The 19,948-nt window shown below is 36.8% G+C and overlaps 1 protein-coding gene across 1 annotated transcript in view; it reads left to right on the top strand.

Annotated features, from left to right (window-relative positions):
• Positions 1-19,948, top strand: part of LOC134140776 (mucin-5AC-like) — a 51,480-nt gene that overhangs the window by 9,190 nt on the left and 22,342 nt on the right. Inside the window, exons 2-26 of the mRNA XM_062576343.1 lie at positions 728-796; positions 1,697-1,762; positions 2,188-2,449; positions 2,846-2,960; positions 4,732-4,822; positions 5,771-5,880; positions 6,086-6,302; positions 7,339-7,464; positions 7,958-8,075; positions 8,950-9,088; positions 9,468-9,578; positions 10,172-10,241; positions 11,035-11,172; positions 11,260-11,424; positions 11,921-12,015; positions 12,780-12,906; positions 13,635-13,890; positions 14,379-14,425; positions 14,828-14,928; positions 15,802-15,953; positions 16,368-16,506; positions 16,594-16,707; positions 17,229-17,408; positions 18,677-18,916; positions 19,616-19,772. Of these exons, the coding sequence (XP_062432327.1) occupies positions 728-796; positions 1,697-1,762; positions 2,188-2,449; positions 2,846-2,960; positions 4,732-4,822; positions 5,771-5,880; positions 6,086-6,302; positions 7,339-7,464; positions 7,958-8,075; positions 8,950-9,088; positions 9,468-9,578; positions 10,172-10,241; positions 11,035-11,172; positions 11,260-11,424; positions 11,921-12,015; positions 12,780-12,906; positions 13,635-13,890; positions 14,379-14,425; positions 14,828-14,928; positions 15,802-15,953; positions 16,368-16,506; positions 16,594-16,707; positions 17,229-17,408; positions 18,677-18,916; positions 19,616-19,772 (3,405 nt within the window). The remainder of the gene's footprint in view (positions 1-727; positions 797-1,696; positions 1,763-2,187; positions 2,450-2,845; positions 2,961-4,731; positions 4,823-5,770; positions 5,881-6,085; positions 6,303-7,338; positions 7,465-7,957; positions 8,076-8,949; positions 9,089-9,467; positions 9,579-10,171; positions 10,242-11,034; positions 11,173-11,259; positions 11,425-11,920; positions 12,016-12,779; positions 12,907-13,634; positions 13,891-14,378; positions 14,426-14,827; positions 14,929-15,801; positions 15,954-16,367; positions 16,507-16,593; positions 16,708-17,228; positions 17,409-18,676; positions 18,917-19,615; positions 19,773-19,948) is intronic.

The raw sequence follows: 19,948 nt of genomic DNA, 5'->3' as shown, positions 1-19,948 counted from the left end.
ATGCACGATCTTCCTTTAGCCTTTAGTCAGGTAATGATGCTTAAAATGTGTGGGGCTGTAGCACTGTGCTACAAAAGTGTTTCTTTTGGTTACTTCTCCTGGATTACTGTTCAGCATATGCGCCCTTCAGTTAGCAGTCTGAAGTGCCTGTTTGCATCCTACTGTCAAGCAAATCAAGATCCCTAACTGAGGGGTCTGGACTGGCTTCAAAGGTAAAGGTTTTATATTTAAGCTCTAGAGAAACTGATGCATAAAGTTCAGTCCCCATTATTGGATCTAGCCTGAAGTACCTTGTTTGTTTTAACCTGCTCTGTGTTCTTTCTTACCTACTTCCCAGAAATTTTAATAAATAACTCTTGCAATCTGTGAATTCTTCCTGTAATTTTTCCCCGTATTAGTAATATTTAGTACAATGTTGAAATAAGGGCTGTGATCCAGTCATTAGTCTTTTATATAAGTTTTAAGGGGTACAAAGAAAGCATATACATAGGAAAAGTTCATCTGGATTTCAAACTCTATCTATTTGTAATAGAAAATTTTATTTCCATAGTTACGTTTTACTTTTCTGCTTGGGTTTGATTCATTTTCTCTGATGTGACAAAGGACTCTTCCCTTTGTCTAAACAGAGATATTGTGTCTGGGTCCTTTGATCCTATCTGAATGCTTCACTTGAAGATTTCAGATATAGGACATTTTACTTAATATACTTTCAAAAATCTATTCACAGGAGCCCAGAGTCAAAGCCAACAGGAAACAGGAAACAACTACCCTGAACTTGTTCAGCAGGAACAAACCAGTAAGTTGGTTTATACTGTGTGCATGTGCATTTGCATTTATTTTCTGCATCTCTACTAAATAATAAATAAACCAAAAAAACTCTTTAGGATATAGATGGTAAAGTAGATATATGTATTTGCAAGCTACTATAAATAAAATAATTGTAACACTTAGATACATATTAATAAACATACCCAATATATGGTTATATTTCTATAATAGCAAGTAACTAAGAGATGTATATTCATAGGAGGTATATGCACATACACGTGTTTGAATATATGTATGCAGGAATGTAGGTGCTGGATATTTTATTCCTTATACACATGGAAATGAAAATCTTTTGGCAGTGGCTATTGTTGAGAAATCAAAATGACAACCCACCTTCACTGATTTTCACCAGTTAATGATTTGTCATCATCCTATACAATGGATTTATGGTCATTTCAAAGAGTTTTCACCCCTTAACAGAAAAATAACAAAGAGTGATTAAAGGGAGTAATAACTTTTTACCCTTCTTTAGAAAGAAGAGAGGTAATAAGAAGACAACTATACTTTGGTATTAGTAATAGACTAATTCAGTGTAGCTTAATCCTTTGTATTGTGCAGTGTGTCTGAAGCACTCCAGCATGTGGAGTGACAAATTTCTGTCTCTCCTAACAGAATGCAGATTTTCATAAAAGGATCAAAATTACAAGGTAGAAAAGGCAAATCATGACAATTAAAAACAAAACAATTTCTTATGATTTAACTGTCCTAATTTTGAATTTTAACCTGATCCAAGACTTAATTAAAACAACAATAGACTTAATATTGTTTCCCTGGATCATACATATTAATTTTCTAGTCTTTTCTATGTCAATTTTAGGTGGGAGTTTTAGAATTATTATCCTAATTTTAATTTTCTACTTTTTTCTAGCTTCTTCTAATAATTCATCTAAGGTGAATGTCATTCCACCAATGCTGACAAATCCAATAGTAACACGTAAGTAAAGAAAATAAAAAGTATTTTAAAAGTATACAATTTTATGTGATGTAGATGAGAAAGTTAATACAAATAAGGAAAGACATTGGTAAAAGAAATCAGGAACTTCTAAGGGGAAAAATAGAGAGACAGGTAATCAAACCTGAGGAAATATTGAATAGTTAGCTGAAATATGAATAGTTAAATAAAGCTGTAGATTAACATAACTAAAACCATTTATAGGTTTATATAGGATGAATAGTAGATGATGAGGGAAGAATTAATACCCTGTTACTAGTTTTATAATGGATAAGTGGACAGAAAATAACAAATAGAGGTAGGCAGGGAAAATTATTCAATGACAAAATGAAGCTTGGACAAGTTGATATATCATGTTAAGGCTGGGAAGTTTTAGTAATTTTTTACAGCTAGTTTTAAATTCACAGCTTCCAACCTTGCTCATAACGGCCGTGTGTGCAGCACATGGGGCAACTTCCACTTCAAGACCTTTGATGGGGACATCTTCCACTTCCCTGGGCTCTGTAATTATGTTTTTGCATCCCATTGCAATGCTGCTTATGAGGACTTCAACATCCAGATTAGGCGCACAGTGGTGGGAAATTCTCCAGAGATTAGTCACATCACCATGAAACTTGAAGGTGTAGCTGTTGAACTAACAAAGGAGTCTGTTACAATCAACAGCAACAGGTAAGTTTATTTGTAACACTCACATGCTAACCACAAATAATTTTCTTAAACGGGCCAGATAATTCCATGTATTTTAGGGGATGGAAATGATGCATACTTCAACAAATCTGACAATTTTAACCAGGTAAATAATGAAATAAGTTGCTATAAATTTATTCTACAGTAAATCATCCTTCCCTTGCAGACGATCTCAAAACTAAAAGTTGGATCAAGGTTGGATCCAAATTCAGCTCCTCATTTGACTGTTTGGGACCATCCCATTTTTTGAATACCTTTATTTCCACACAACTGCATGGCTGAAGTATCCCTATAGATACCGGATCACACAAGCCATTTTTTCTCTTTATCAAATATCTGAGTCAGAAAATTCTTAGGATTCCTTCTACCTTTTCTCAGGGTTCAACTGCCATACAGCCGGTCTGGAATTACGATAGAGAGAAGCAACGTTTACATGAAAGTAATCAGCAAAATAGGCATTGTGTTGATGTGGAATGAAGATGACAGTATCCTGGTAAGAACAGCTCCTGAAGACAGACACTTCAGGACAGCTTACACAGAAGCATGTAATGTTAATTTTGTTAAGCCAAAATGTTAATTTTCTATGTTTTTTTTTTTTAAATCTGATGTTATATTTTCCATGGGCCTTATTTTTCTGTGGGCCATTTGCAGATCACAGAATCACAGAATGGTTGAGGTTGGAAGGGACCTCTGGAGATCATCTAATCCAACCTCCCTGCTCAAGCAGGGTCACCTAGAGCACCTTAAAGTCCCCTAATCATCTTTGTACTGGACAATCTCCAGTAGTGCCATGCCTGTCTTGCACTGGAGAGCCCAGAATTGGACACAGTACTCGAGATGAGGCCTCACCAGGGCTGAGTAGGGGGGCAGGATCACCTCCCTTGACCTGCTGGCAACACTCTTCCTAATGCAGCCCAGGATACCATTGGCCTTCCTGGACACAAAGGCACATGCCGGGTCACTGTCAGCCTGTTGTCCACCAGCACTCCCAGGTCCTTCTCTGCAGAGCTGCTCTCCAGTGGGTCAATCCCCGACTTGTACTGGTGTATGTGGTTATTTCTCCCTAGGTGCAGGACCCTGCACTTCATTGAACTTCATGACGTTCCTCTCTGCCCAACTCTCCAGCCCGTCCAGGTCCCTCTGAATGGCAGCACAGCCCTCAGGTGTATCAGCCACTCCTCCCAGTTTGGCATCATCAGCAAACTTGCTGAGGAGGCACTCTGTCCCTTCATCTAGGTCATTGATGAATAAGTTGAACAAGACTGGATCTAGTACTGACCCCTGGGAGCTACAGGCCTCCAACTAGACTCTGCACAGCAGATCACAGCCCTCTGAGCTCTGTCATTCAGCCAGTTCTTAATCCATCTCACTGTCCACTCATCTAACCCACATTTCCTGAGCTTGCCTATGAGGATGTTATGGGAGACAGTGTTGAAAGCCTTGCTCAGGTCAAGGTAGACAACATCCACTGCTCTGCCATAATCTACCCAGCTAGTCAGTCCATCATTACTTTCATAACTGTGAACATTCAGAGCTTGTGCATGTGCACATCAAGCTGCTAAATTTGAAAGAAACAAAGATTGTGTATAAAAGGGAAACTAGGTATGTAGGCCTAATGTCTGCATATATAGCCTAGGTGTATGGGCCTAACATCTACGCATTCAGAGACCAAAGAGCTACTCTTTGGTTAGACTATACCCCATCTGTTTGGAGTTACTATTGCCTTCCTATCTGTTACTGTCAAGTAATTCTTCCTTAAGATAAGTTTTTATACAGACTATCCTGAAGAAAATTACATGGATTTGCTTCTAGTAGGTAGCAGACTTTTGCTTTAAAGGTGAGGTGAAAAATCACTTTCATTATACCACTAACATATTAGCATTGTTATAGAAGGACTCACGTACCTCCTCAAATGTCATTTTCTAGTAGAATTCCACTTTCTTTGGACTTCATTTTCATCATGGATTTGATTTTCTTTCTGAAAAATTAGTATAAAGAGGCTGAGAATAATATAGATATTACAAAGAAAACTATTTGTCCATGAATAGCTTGGACTCTACATTTTTAATTAAATCCAACCCAACTCTTCATTCTATCACCCAGGTTTGAAGCAGATTGCACAGATTAGAATTAGAATGCAGATTAAATTACACAGCTCTGATAAAAAATACTTTATGGCATCAGGTGCAAGTGCTTTCACTGGTCTTGAATATGTTTTAGAATGTGTATACTAACTTCTGTCAACTTTTTCTCCACTGTTTTAGCTGGAATTGAATGAGAAATATGCCAATCAGACCTGTGGGCTTTGTGGAGACTTCAATGGCATTCCAATCTACAATGAGTTCTATTCAAACAGTAAGTTTTTTAAATAATAAAAATTGTTTTCTGATATCCTCAACATTTTTTGTTATTTTTAGCTCTATTCTCACCAGAATTTCTCTTTCCTATCCTGCTGAAGGATTTACCCAGAAGTATGATCCAATCTCTGTAGAAAAATATGTAGTCCAGAGATCAGATCACCTAATTTAGTATTTTAAGTATAAATATATTACTGGTGCTAACAACTGATTGCATGTTTCTTGTGTGCCATTCATTTATTTACCTATTCAGCTAACCCCATAGAGATGAGCCAGGTTCACATATACGGGTATAAATAAATATAGAAACACATCCAATGAAACAAAAGGTAATTGTAATATCTAGTCAGTACATTTATTGTTTAAGTTTCTGTCTTAAAATTAGAAATGCTTCTAATAATAAAAAAATTATTCTGATTTGTGATGCCTAGCAAATGGCATTTTTTCTAGAACTAATGAGCTGTTAAGCACAGTGCCACAATCTTGAATATGTAATCCTGTTCCACAAAGTAAATTCATGTTTGCCTGCTCATTTGCATAAAATCTTCTCTTCATCTGTCTCTCTTGTCTCAGCTTGAGCCTTTTGCTAAGCCTTATGTCACAGCTGTCTCCATTGTCCAAATCCATTTAAAGTATTTTCTCTCTTACTTGTATGGGCTCAATATTATCTGAAAACAGTTCATTGTTTTCCAGTAAAAGTCTTAGTTTGCATGTAGATATAATAGACAGAATTGTTTTCCAATGTACTTTTTCAAGGGAGCTGTGCAAGGTAAAATGAGACTGTGATGTCAGTGTTTATTTTGGAAGAAGTAGTGATTAAATGAAAAGACTTAATTAAGGGAGCTAGCTGCATTGACCAGTCTACAACAAAATTCTTGAGAGCAGAAAAAGATAAAAGGCAGCTGCAATTAAAAAAAAACCTCATTATTAAACATCTTTTATACAGATATTAAGATGACAGCCTTACAGTTTGGGAATATGCAGAAAATTGATGGACCAACAGAAAACTGCGAAGACCCTACTTCTTCCCTCCCAAATAATTGCACTGAAAATTTTGTAAGGATCTTTTTGATTGTTCCTTTGTTTTTCTTTCAAATATATCTGTTCCCTTCTGCAGCTTTGATAGGAAAAAGCCATAGGGTGATAGTAAATTGAAAAGGGAGCTAAGATTCTTTTAAATAATAATTTAACAGAATAACAATACTAAAAAGTTGCTCCTCTTTGTTTTGTGGAAGTTATAACTCTTTTTTTTCCTTCAAAGGGTAACATATGCCAGAAAACATTGACCAGCTCTGCATTTGCAGAATGTAATGATCTTGTTGATGTTACCAAGTACATTATGGCTTGCCAAGAAGACTTGTGCCGCTCTGAGGTGTCTAAGAACTCCTCGTGTATCTGTGATACCTTTGCTGAATACTCTCGGCAGTGTGCTCATGCAGGTGGGGAGCCTTTGAACTGGAGAACCTCAAAACTATGCCGTAAGTATCACTGGAGTTAGTCTTATTTCATGCTCAGTGATGAACAAGCAACAAGGGCCCAAATTATGCTGAGGAAGCATGGGAAATTACAGGAAATTCAAGACTGTATTCTCCAGGAGGTTCCAATATACAACCTCTAGCATGCAGACTTCAGGAAAAAAATGAAGCTTTTAATGCAAAATGGATTAAACACTGTCAAACACTCATGTGGACAGTCTTATTCAGAATTAAAGTGTAATACAATTAACTGGGAAAGTAAAGGGAAAAAATAAAGGAGAAGAGAAGGAGAAAGAATGAGGGGTACATGATGACTTGTATTTTTGTTCTCTTCCTTTTCTCATGGTGGCTACAGTATTTTTTTATCCTCAGTAATAACTGATCAAGTCTTCACTGGTGTTTGGCTGGCTAGGTACTTGTTTACCATCTCCTGCTTGGCAATAGGAAGTTTGCACCATTGTAATCTTCACAGAAATTTGCACTGAATTAAATACATAGTTAATTAAATATATATAGTATTATATATATTTATATATAATTAAATATATTATATAAATTAAATATATACTAGATTATGGGGTATAGCTGCTGAAACTGAGGTCACCAAAATTTCTTCCAAAATAAAATTCCCTGTGGCACCTGTGTATCTGCTCTTCCAATGATATCTGAAAAATTCAAATACGCTAAAGCTTTAGGAACGTAACTCCTATATTTCATTAGCAATGTTCTCAAGAAGGATGTCTTCAGTAGAAACACAAGCCTTGCTGGTTTATGGGGACATTATCCTGATATCCCTAGAAATCCAGTCAGAGAGCCACCAGTTCAGCACCAGACAGTTCATTTTTGACACAGTCATGGGAAGCAAGCCTAAACTATGAAATACAGATCTGAGTGCAAATTTCAAGGAAGTCCGAGGGTGGATCTGCAGTTTGGTGTGCCTTTACCTCTAGCTGACAAACTCAAATGAATGCATATTTTCATACACAGTGAACTAAAAATACTTTTGACTGAAAAGAAATCTTCTCCTTTAAAATTTTAGCCAAGACATGTCCTCACAACATGCAGTACCAGGAGTGTGGCTCTCCTTGCACTGACACATGCACCAATCTCGAACGATCTCAGTTTTGTGAAGAGCACTGTATGGATGGGTGTTTCTGCCCGACAGGCAAGTCCTTATGTCCTCATATCTCTGATCTCAATGAACAACAACAGCCTAGCTGTTGGATTTGGACAGATCTGATAGGGCTTAACGTTCCTCCAGTTGCATTTTTCACAGCTGCAAGTGACAAGTTCATTATTTATCGACTAAAAAAAGGCATCTGAATTAATTGCCAGCATATTTGCAACATTCAAAAGCAAGAAAAACAGAACAGCATATATAAATCAAGACCCCTCTCAACAAGCTAACTATACTACAATACGTCCCACATTCAAACCAAGTTGAATTTAGGGATACAAAAGTTGAATCCTTCATTGTGCAAGCTGATACAGTCATGCTGTCCTCAGCAGAACTATGCTCTATTAGGACAGCTGCAGATCTGTCTCCGAAACCATCTTTAGGATTTGTAACAGACTACGTAAAGCAAAACAAAACAAAACAAAAATTTCCCATGTATGTGAAAGACCTCTTTAAATGATCAATGTGTTTTTCTACTTAGGAACTGTGTTTGATGACATCAACAACTCTGGCTGCATCCCCCTTCAGCAGTGCCACTGTATTTATAATGGCAACACCTACGCTCCAGGAACATCTTTTTCAGCCCACTGCCATTCCTGGTAACCTCTCTTACTACTCTAACTTGCTGTTTCCTCTCATTTATTTAATAAGTTTAATGGTTTATGCTTTGCAATTGCATCATCGATAATCTATATCTGGCTTATGCTTTGCAATTGCATCACCAATAATCTATCTGTTTATTCTACTGATCACTACAATTCCAAAATAACCCTAAAGAATATACTTTGTTTTATTAGTAACAGTCTTAACCTGGCTTTCACTCTAACTGAAGTTGATCAAAGTAAGGTTTTACAATGTTTAGATTTCTCACCAGTGATTTGAAATGCTTCTTCTTTGTTTACTTTGTTCAAGCACTGGGACTTCTCCAAGGTAAATGAAGTAGCAGTCATTTATGTATCTGCAAATATTTATTTTCTCTGGAGAAAACAAGGGATGACACAATACAACCTTGATTTCCCAGTAATTAATCTTCTACCTGTGCTTTACCATATACCGCAGAAAACAGATTTCATCTGCCTCAGAAGCAGATATGGAGTTATGCTTCTGTCAGTTTCTGACACATAGGTATAACAAAGCAGAAGAGAAATTTTTAATTTGGCATTGTGCTTTCATGTTAGCTGGAAAGGACAAGAAATTGCTCATGTAGTACCTATTGCGACAGAGTCCACCTGTCCAAAAGAGGAAAAAAATTGAATGAGCAATGTAACTGCATACCAAGTCATTCGCTTCAATGCTTTGCATCATATCGTCGCAGCATTTTGGAAAGTCCTAAACTTAGGCTTACTTTGCATTCAAATTACAACTTGAAGAGAAAAACAGTAGCAAAAGAGCTGAACCTGACACTGTAAATTAAATCCTTTTACTCTGAATTATTGTCACTAATTTCAGCTAACTTCATCCTCTCTCTTCCAGTACCTGTAATGGAGGTCAATGGAGTTGCCAAGACCTGCCATGCTCCGGAATATGTTCAGTAGAGGGAGGCTCACACATTTCCTCATACGATAAAAAACATTACAATGTCCACGGAGACTGCACTTATGTCCTGTCTAAGGTGGGCACCGTTTGATATTATGAGGGCATAAACATCACTGTACATTACTGTTTTCCTGAAAAATGTTTTATCTGAAACTTTTGTCTAGAATCGATACCAGCTCCAGAAGATGAAAAAAACAGTAGAATTGAATAAAAGTTTAGGAGGGCATGAATTTGGACATCATGAAAGAAGATGCGGAACAAGATTAAAATTCTCTCATTGTTCCTATTCAGTGCAAAAGGCAAAACTGAATGTTAGGCCAAGGAAGGCCCAGGATTTGGGAGAGTCTGGATCTTCTCCAGAAACAGAAAGACTTTTTTAGAGCTGAAAGGGAATCTGACACAGAAAACTTCTGTAATTAGGCTTTCATGAAATAACTGTTGCATTTTTTTCTCAGCTCTGTGAAGATGACCTGTTCACCATCCTGGCAGAAATACGCAAGTGTGGCCTAACAGACACTGAGACGTGCTTGAAGACAGTGGCCCTCAGCATGAATAAAGGACAAACTGTAAGAATGCAAAATAACTGTGGAGAGCAAGTATAAAAAATGTGGGGAGCAAAGAAGCTAGGCCTTAATCAGTCAGCCTTAATCAGCATTTCTCCCTCCAATGGTCAGCACATGATAAGTACATGTTATTTTTTAATCAAGAAATGTATTTTGTTATGAAAACAAGATAAGTAGTAAATTTGGCTTTGTGTAAGTTCATTGATAAAAATATTGTATTCAATAAAGCAGCAGAAAAGCTATTTTTTTCTCCCAATTACATGAAGAAACTATAAGCTTTTAGGTTAGAGACTACAAAAAGAACAGTAAGGGATGTAATTCATCACAAAGATGTAAGGCCCCCCCACATTTGCAGAAACCAAGATGATATAATTCGCTAAGGAGGTGAGAAGACTCTTTAAAAACAATTCTTTTATAGCAAAGAAAATTAATAAATAGAAAATGAAAGGATTGTCAGGGAAACAGGGAGGAGATGAAATCAGAAAAACAACTCCCTTTAAAGAACACCTCAGAGTGCGCCTAAGTCATCACCATTATTACTCTTTGAACCACAGTAATCCTTTGCACTGCTGCCTGTTGTTGCTCTTACTTACCAGCTCATCGTGGCCAAAGCTGATGGTGGTGTATTTGTGAACTCGATCTACACTCAGCTGCCCTTCTCAGCAGGTATATTTTCTCTAAAAGTTTATAAGCAATAAACTCGGAACTTCCCCTCCACACCTGCTTGTTATTTTACATCACAGCAGAGCTGAGTACTCTGCGTTGTTCCAAACTCATATTGTTCATGCCTTGGTTCTCCCTGGGATATTGCCAGAGTCATACAAGTGATTTTAAAGCAGAAGTGTGAAGTTCGGTGTCAGAAAGAAATGTTAGGCCATACAGACATAGGCAAGAGTTCAAACAGAAGTAAACAGTATTTACACTCTTCTGATTTGGTCATTGTAAGAATTTCTTCTTTATCACTGCCCAAAGAATTACTTCATCTCCTGCTTGTTCAGATAGAAATTCTGATTTTTTTGATTTTTTTGATTTTGGTTTTTGCTGTCTATCTCAGTAACTAATGATTCTACCTGATATCTGTGACATCTCTATGATGCTTATTTTCCCTTCCCAGCAAAGTAATGGCTCGAATGTATGCTATACAAGATTGGAAACAAGAATAAAAGATTTTTTGTTAATATTCAGTGCCATCCAGTTTTTCTTCTTCTTTTCTCACAAGAAGTAATCTCCAAGTATTTAATGTTGGGACAGCAAATAAAGTTAGCAACTTGGTAGCTGCAAGCAAATTCTGAATTGTAAATTTTGATTTATATTTCTGATTCTTTTTTAACAAAATGTTGACTTTATTTCATATCAGCATTGCAGTGATTGCAATAGAAATTCAAGAATAATGAAATGATACACTGTTTCCAGCATTTACCCTCATCCAGAAAGTGATCATTCTATTTTTCATCCACAGCTAATGTCACCATCTTCAGACCTTCATCATTCTTCATTGTTCTGCATACAAATTTTGGCCTCCAGCTTGAAATCCAGATCACACCCATCATGCAAGTGTTTGTGCGACTTGATCCTATTTTCAAAGATCAGACTTGTGGTAAGTGAAGGAAGTATAAAACTAATCTCTTGATTAACATGTTTTGTCTAGTGTGAGTAGTATAAACTTTTCATTGCTTTTCAACAGGTCTCTGTGGAAATTTCAATGATGTCCAAACTGATGACTTCAAGGCCATTACTGGAGTAGTGGAAGGAACAGCAGCAGCATTTGCTAATACATGGAAAACTCAGGCTTCATGCCCTAATATCCAAAATAGTTTTGAGAACCCTTGTGCACTCAGCATTGAAAATGGTAAGTGTTTCTTAGAATTTTTCTATTCCTTTTCCTCACAGCAAAACAATTCTATTGGCAAAAGAAAGCAAAAATAAGAGAACAAGGAACTTTACATGGTCAGTAGACCATAAATGTATGGTAAAAACATTTGAAGTCAGAAATACATATTAACAATGGAACCACTAGGGATAGGTAAAGAAGTAAAAGAGGAGTCATGGAAACATTAATGAAGGAAACTATGTGGTCACCAAAATCAGAGAGTGTCTAAGCCCACAACTTGGTATCAGTGCAGCGGGTTGCAGGAGTATTTTGGTAATCCTTTGTTCATCCTCTTCAGCAAGTCTGTTTCCATGGTCCTTAGGTCTTAGCAACCCTAGCCAACAAGCTGAGTGAAAAAAGAGAAGAGAGATTTGATGTAGTTTCAGAACTGTCTTCACAGACCAAGTCAGTGGGGTTTTGTGACTAATGAAATACAAAGGTTAATGTGAATTGGTATGGTTTGTTCTCGTCACAGAAAAGTATGCTCAGTATTGGTGTGGACTCCTAACCAACAGCAAAGGACCTTTTGCTGATTGCCACTATGCAGTGAATCCCTCAATTTACCATACGGTATGTTGTTAGACTGTTTCTCCATTTACAAAGATTAAAAATAGTATAATAGTGATGATCAGTCAGTAAAGAACTGTCCCTGACATGTTTCTTGTATTATGCCATGCCTGTATTTTAATTTCCATATTGCAACATTTCCTTCAACATGTATTCCTATTTGTGTTGTAACCTTACCTTATTTCCATTGACAATCTTGGCATCATCATGCTAACCTGCTTGCAAATGCGAAGGCTGCTTACAACGTATAACAGGAAGTTTATGTAAAAGCATGTCAAATGCTTGTTTGAATATTACAGTGAATTGTTGTTTTCTCCTCAGCCTTGTATCTCATTAATAACTACTTGGCAGAGAAAGCCCAATGTCTAATTAAGAGGCATCATTGTGCTGTCCATATCTTGCCCGTCTTTCTTCTTGCTATGAATCATCTAGATATGGATGCCAGTGAGATGACACAGCTAGATTGTGTACTATGAACGGACTATGCTGTTGTGCAGCATATTTGTAAATACAGGTTCAGGTAAACAAAACTGTTAAGATCACTGTTTCCCAATAACTGCAGACACTAACTGAATTTCTATTACCTTCATTCTCCTCTACCAGGAAACTTACAGGAAGAATGGAAAGTAACAAAGCTGTGTTTGTATTGTCTGTGACTAAGTATATCTGAAGAAGGATGTAACGAATTAGGCCATAAACTAGCATCCATTTTCTTTGAATTGACAGTTATACAAATGTTGAGACTTTATTTTTCCCTGTATTATCAGAACTGCATGTTTGACACATGTAACTGTGAAAAGAGTGAGGACTGCCTGTGTGCAGCTCTGTCTTCCTATGTGAGAGCATGTGCTGCAAAAGGAATCCAGCTGAGTGGATGGAGAACTGATGTCTGTTGTAAGTGCTGTAATCATCTCCTGTTCTAAGAAAGCCCATCAATAAAACCTGTCCATCAAAGATTATTTTATATTGATTTCTAGGCAAACATAGTGTTGAGGAAGGGATTTGTATAAGTGCACTCCAGAAGTAATTTTCTACTGTTCCTTAGAATCAAGCCATTACTAGCAAGAGTGGATACAAATTGATGGGAGATGTAGCTAGCTGAGGAAAGAGACAGTTGTTATAGAAGTGCCTCTACCTTTTTCTGAACAACTTTGAATTAACTGCAGCCTTGCATATCACAAGTTACAACAGAGATAAATGTGACATATTAGAATAACAGTATCACCTGCAGAACACCTGCAAATGAGTTGTCTGAAGCCACATGCTGGGTTTCCAACAGGTCTGTTTCTAGGATACTGGGAGATATTCAAGACATAGTGTCTCACACATCAAAGGTTTAGAAATCTCAGTGATGAAAGGCAGTGCCTGGTGGAGGTTTCTTTCTGAAATTTCATTTGAAAAAGTATTTTCTTGTTTGCATACATCCCTTGACTTACTCAATATGTACTGTAGGTTTTCAGGTCTAGTTTCAAAGGTATTCAGAAATACATTTACAAGAAAGATGCAACATAGGCAAAGGAAAGTACAGTAATGTTTGTCTGCTGCTTCTACTGCCTACTGTTTCTTTCTTCCCATCAGAGATTACCATCTAGAATTAACACATCTCTTCTTCCTTTTTCAAGCAAAATACACCAGCTTGTGTCCCAGATCCCTAAATTACAGCTATACCATCCATTCCTGTCAACCCACTTGCCGGTCTCTGAGTGAGCCTGATGTCACATGCAGTATCAAGTTTGTCCCTGTTGATGGCTGCACCTGCATAAATGGAACTTACATGGATGATAGCGGCAAATGCGTGCCTGCTAATACATGCCCCTGTTACTACAGAGGATCTCCCATACCATCTGGGGAAGTTGTCCATGAAAATGGGCTTGTATGGTAAGTGGATCTTCTGCAAAACATTCAAACTATATTGTTTATATATTTTTTCTCTTTAAAAATATGCTGTATTTAAACTGCCCTGTGAGTTTCAATATAGCATTCTTGGATAAACAGTCTTGTCAGTTTTCAGGAATGATGCATGTTTCCAGCTTAGTAAAGCAATTGCATTTAGGTGCATCTTCTGTTTAATTCAGAGAATTTCCTTATATAAAGTATATCACTACATCAGCAAGAAGAGATTGTATAAGAAAGAAAATGACAAACAGGGACATATTCCCATTTTAAACTATGTTTTTTCCTGTTAAGCCATAATAGATGTTGTATGAAAGCACCCCAGTAGTTGTGCTGAGGGGAAATTCTTCTCTGAGATTCCAAGTTAGCATCTGAAATTCCGTGTATTCCTATAAGCAATAAGTAACTCTCAACACTTTTAGAGCTCAACACTTTGTTTTGGAGGGAAAAAAAAAGTTTTTCCTCTCTTGCAGCACGTGCATCCAGGGCAAACTGAACTGCATTGGAGCACCAAATACAGGTAAAAATGCATTTTTGGTTTGTCTTTTTCTCTATACCAGGTTTTGGGTAGACAGAGTAGAATTGACCTTTCTTAATTTATTTTTTAAAGAATATGAGCGTTTCTCATTCAGTTAAGGCACAACAGACACTATAAAAGGCAAAAATGAACACAGAGGTAATAGAATTAATGGTAAGACCTCTTCTTCCAAAAGATTTAAAAAAAAAAATAAATAAATAAAGCTATTTTCCTGGAAATTCACAGCACTCTGCTGCTAAACAATTAGATTCCCATTTAGCAGACTGAACAGGAACATCACTCCGTAGTAATTAAAATGCGCACTCCCAAAGAATTTCTAGATATTTCATATGGCTCCAAATGTGGAATAAATCTTGTGCCATTTCATACTGCTCTTATTTCTAGTTTGTGAATATCCCATGGTCTACTTTGACTGTAGAAACATCACTGCAGGAACCACGGGAGCAGAGTGTCAAAAAAGTTGCCATACTTTGGATATGCAGTGTGTAAGTATGTCATGGCTGGATCAGGTGGTGTTTCCAGGTTTTGTCCATAGTCTTAATGCTACAGTCATTCACTGCTAATGCATTTATTCTACTCTGAATCTACAACAACGATACTTTATATAGTGAAAGCCTAGAACTATGTTATGAAGCATGAACAATGGGATCCTTAGATCAAAACATTATAAACTGATATCCAATTTAGTTCATAAGATTAGTGTCAAACTTTCTTCATCTACTGCAAGTAACAGTAATCAGTGAAAACATCTAGGGCTGCTATGGATGCTAGAAAACATCTATGCTTTACCATACATATTACTTTTTTAGGAGAAAATTACTGGCTATAATTTGGCTAGGAGCAATATTTCTTCCTCACACCACGGTGAAGCTGTCTTCATGAATTTCTTACATATCTATTTATGCTCCATCTAGGTGCATTGTCATGAACCACATGCCACTTGGTGAATAAATACCCCACATGAGAAATCATATATCAGTGTAACTCACAAAAAAATAAAAATATTTAGTCTTCTTAAATCTCCATTCATTCAATCACACATCACCCAATACAAAGTACAAGGTTTCTTCCAGTAACACATGCCAACACGTAAGATTCAATGTGTTTCAGATTTCAAAAACTCCACTACAGTAATCAGGATTAGCATGTGAAACTTCTACCTTTAATAGGCTGATATTCTATTAAATCAATGTCTAATAACTTCTTCTTTGTTCTATTGCCTGTGGCTTCAGAGTCCTCTCTTATTTAAGCTGGACAGAAATAAGCTCCATATAAAGATATTTCATAAGAATTTAATCTTTCTTTCTCTGTTGTGATGAGTTCATTCTGAAATTATATTTTCCTCTTGACTTTTCCAGTATAGCACACAATGTGTATCTGGCTGTGTGTGCCCAGCTGGGCTTGTGTTAGATGGGAAGGGTGGTTGTATTCCTGAAGACGAATGTCCATGTATTCACAATGAGGCCATGTATCAGCCTGGGGAAAAGATCAAAGTTGACTGTAACACCTGGTAAGTATTCCCTGGGCAGCAGCATTCTTGGTTCCATTTTTTGCCTTTCCAAAATCTTAAATAGTACAGTAGTGATTTGAATTGTGTATTCATCAGCTGATGGATCTTTCAGTTTTGGATTCGTTAGAATGAGCAGGTTTTCTTCTATTTATACACAGATGGCAAAAACAAAATACGGGAAGAAATCGGGACTGTTCTTGAAGTAGCATCCTATTTTGCAGTTAATTTATTCAGGATAACAGAACAGAGTTTTGCTTTAATTCTTCAAATGAGAAATATAAAAGACTACTTTAACTCCAGAATCAGTATACACTTACTGTGGATGAGATTCTAAACAAATGCTGAGGTGTTGGGATGTCCCTGCACAAAATAGTGAGTTGTTCTATTATTAAAATGCTTTCTTTTCATTCCTAGTGTATGTAAGAATAGACTGTGGGAATGTACAAATAATCCATGCATGGGTACTTGTGCTGTTTATGGAGACGGACATTATATCACCTTTGATGACAAAAGATTCAGCTTCAATGGAAACTGTGAATACACACTTATCCAGGTACTAATAATTTGCAATAGTAAACGAGACATAACCTTGATCATGTCTGTGACAATAATACATTTTTAAATATTATTCTCTATCCAGAACCACTGTGGGAAGAATGGCACAGTAAATGGGACCTTCAGAGTTATCACTGAAAACATTCCCTGTGGCAACACTGGGACAACCTGCTCAAAATCTATCAAAGTTTTTCTAGAGGTAAATAGGTTTTGCATGCAGAACAGTTTTGGTCTATATCTGTTTAAAGCTTAGCAGAAGCCAAGATATCCATTGCTACATGCAGAAAATAGTTTTAAAAGTAAAGCAACTTGTATATTAAAGCAAAACCAATGAAATCTTTGTTAGAGCTTCCTACCATTTTCATTCCCCACCCCTACAAGACTATCTTGTACTATTATTGAGCAAAGTACAACTCTATAGGAGAAATATCTCTGGCAGAAATTTAGTGTACAATGTCAAGAAATGGTTTTATTCTGTGTACTGTAGTTCCTCCATGACCACATATATATCCTTTTTTGACCTACGTCATTTAAAGCACACTTATTACCTCAATTCCAGGAAAGTGAGATTTGAATTATGGAGTTTAGCTTTTATCTCATTTGGATTTTTCACCTTCTTTATGTAAACCAGTTGTAGCACTCCTAAAATTGGAGAAACATGTTTGAGGACATAGCTGAACTTACCAGGTTTATTTTTAATTACCTTTTTTTCTGTTTCAGAGCTATGAACTGATACTTGGTGAGGAGAATGTAAGTGTGGTAAAAAGAGGACAAAAAGGTCAGGTGCCATTTACAGTCCGCTACATGGGTATGTACTTGGTAATTGAGACCACTGGTGGACTAATCCTCATGTGGGACAAGAAAACCAGCATCTTTATCAAGCTCAGCCCTGTTTTTAAGGTGTGTACCTAGCAGTTAAATGGCAATGTACAGTCCAGATTTGGACAGGAAGTGAGTTTTGCTTAGACTCTAAGATCCCAAACAGGAAATGCCTTTAGCATTTCTGCAGGAGATTCCATATTATTTTCCATTTCTCTGGTACCTCAGGAAGCCATATCAACACCCTGCTGCTGTTCTGCGCTTTGAAGGCAGCATTCAATACATTTTTGGTCTGACAGAACTCAAATGAGTATATTTCTTTTTGCTGATTTGATTTTGTTAAAATTACCCAGCGAACCTTGGTAAAGATTATGAGACCTCATTATAATTACCTAGCTACGGGAGCAAAAATCAACTGAGTAGTCTTGCTTTTGAAGGTAATCCATTGTTTCCAGCTATCACAGACACAAAGATCAAATTATCATACTTAGAATATAAGAACAAGAAAGTGGAATACCACTAGTGAAAGCCTCTTGTAAAAAGCTAGCATGCATTTTTCAACCACATACCTAAACAGGCAATAAGGAAAGTGTATGTCTGTTATCATGCCCTTTTTCCTAGCTTATGACATATAAGTAGGTACCAAAAAGTGTAGAAAATGAGAAATTTGCTATCTTAATTGCATACCACACTGACATTTTATATGGTATACATATCTGGGTATACCACCCAGATGTGTTGTAATTTAGAATGAATTTATTTTGCCACCATAGGTTTGTTTGCTGTGTAGACTGGAATTTCATGAAAAATAGCAATATGGAAATATATATCTTAGATTCATAAAGAAAGCATAGCATCTATTGTAGCATATCACGGTTTCATATACCATATAAATCTGGAATGAAAAATATTTTGGGATGTGCAAAGAAAATCTTGTTTCTTTTTATCCCTGTTAGCAGTCATAAAGGCAAAGACTCAGTGAGCGGATTATGTGGCTTGACTGGTAGTTTTTAAATGACAGATTTGTAAGGGTGTTTTATATATGCGCACCTATGGTATAAAGCAAGGCATAAATTAAAAGCTGAGTCATCTGAGTTCTTGTTTCCTTAATAAAGATATACTTCAAATAAAGTAGGATACAACAACCAAGATGGTTTTCATCATTCAGATTTAAAAGAAGAAAAATCAGTAACAGTATCCTTCTAACCTTAGTGGTCATTGAAGGTGCTGGGGAAAGTTAGAATGGAATGACTCCATTCAAAGAGCTGAAAGTCAAGTATTCTTTCCGTCTCAGATGTTGCTTCAAGTTTGCTCATATCCATCATTATTTTATTTACTTCCTTTTACAGGGCCAGATCTGTGGCCTCTGTGGAAATTATGATGGCAATGGCATCAATGACTTTACTACAAGGAGCCAGTCTGTGGTAGAGAATGTCCTAGAATTTGCAAATAGCTGGAAAGTATCCTCGATATGTCCCGATGCTGACTGCATAAAGGACCCGTGTTCTACCAACCCTTATCGAAAGTCCTGGTCAGAGAAGCAGTGTAGCATCATCAACAGCAACATCTTTGCTGCCTGTCACTCTCAGGTATCATCAAGACTGGAGTTTACTGTGTGAAGATTACGTCTATGTATCAATGAAGCTTCTAATGCATTGAATCATGTCTACCTACATTCCTCTGAATATACATGACCTGCATATTTCTAGTCCCTACCTACAGAAAATAACAGCTTATTTAATTCATAGGAAATAGCATTGTATTAGTAAGAAAGAATAAAAATTTCAGAATGACTATACATTTCCTTGTAGTGTAACTTGATTAATAGCTCTCATATGCCATGTACAGAACACAAGTTCAACGAAATAGTAACATATTGGTGTGGTAATGACGAAGTCTCAGCATAGCCTTCAACTGCTTCTAAGTACATACCAAACGATATTGGACAGATTCATGTTGTTTTATTGCCTTAGTTCTTTCCATGGATAGACACCTTCATTTTCAGTTGTGGTTACCTGGGACTACTTGGGAACATGAATCTAATTCTTTACTGAGACATGACTCTAGTTGTCTAAAAATGTGGCAATACTAGTTACTGGATATATGACTTAGATTCACTATATGGCATCACCTCTGGTGTTTAACAGTGTATACAAACATAAGAAAAATAAATAATTGATTTAAGCCTTTTTTCTGATATATTACAATTTTAAGAAAATTGGTCTAACAAAGCTAGGAAAGAGCTGAGAAGGCAGGATGTATATTATAACTTTTCTTTTTTCTAACAGGTTGAACCAGGAAAATATTACCAAGCATGCGTGACAGATGCTTGTGCATGTGATACTGGAGGAGACTGTGATTGCTTCTGTACCGCAGTAGCTGCCTATGCTCAAGCCTGTAGTGAAGTTGGCGTCTGCATAGCCTGGAGAACCCCATCAATCTGTCGTGAGTTCTTTCTCAAACACTTCTTCGGAGAGTGCAGTTAAATATATGCCAATGCTCTGGTACATGTCCTTCAGCATACACTCTAGGTATCTTTCCAGGGTGCACTATAATCTCACTGTGTAGACTTTTCAAACTAAACTGTCTTGATAGTGACCCAGTTTCACCTATTCAGTCCT

The sequence above is a fragment of the Rhea pennata genome, chromosome 5 (assembly GCF_028389875.1).
Source record: "Rhea pennata isolate bPtePen1 chromosome 5, bPtePen1.pri, whole genome shotgun sequence".
NCBI classification, from domain to species: domain Eukaryota; kingdom Metazoa; phylum Chordata; class Aves; order Rheiformes; family Rheidae; genus Rhea; species Rhea pennata.
Note: the sequence above shows the minus strand (reverse complement) of the source record. Positions and strands in the feature narration are given on the sequence as shown.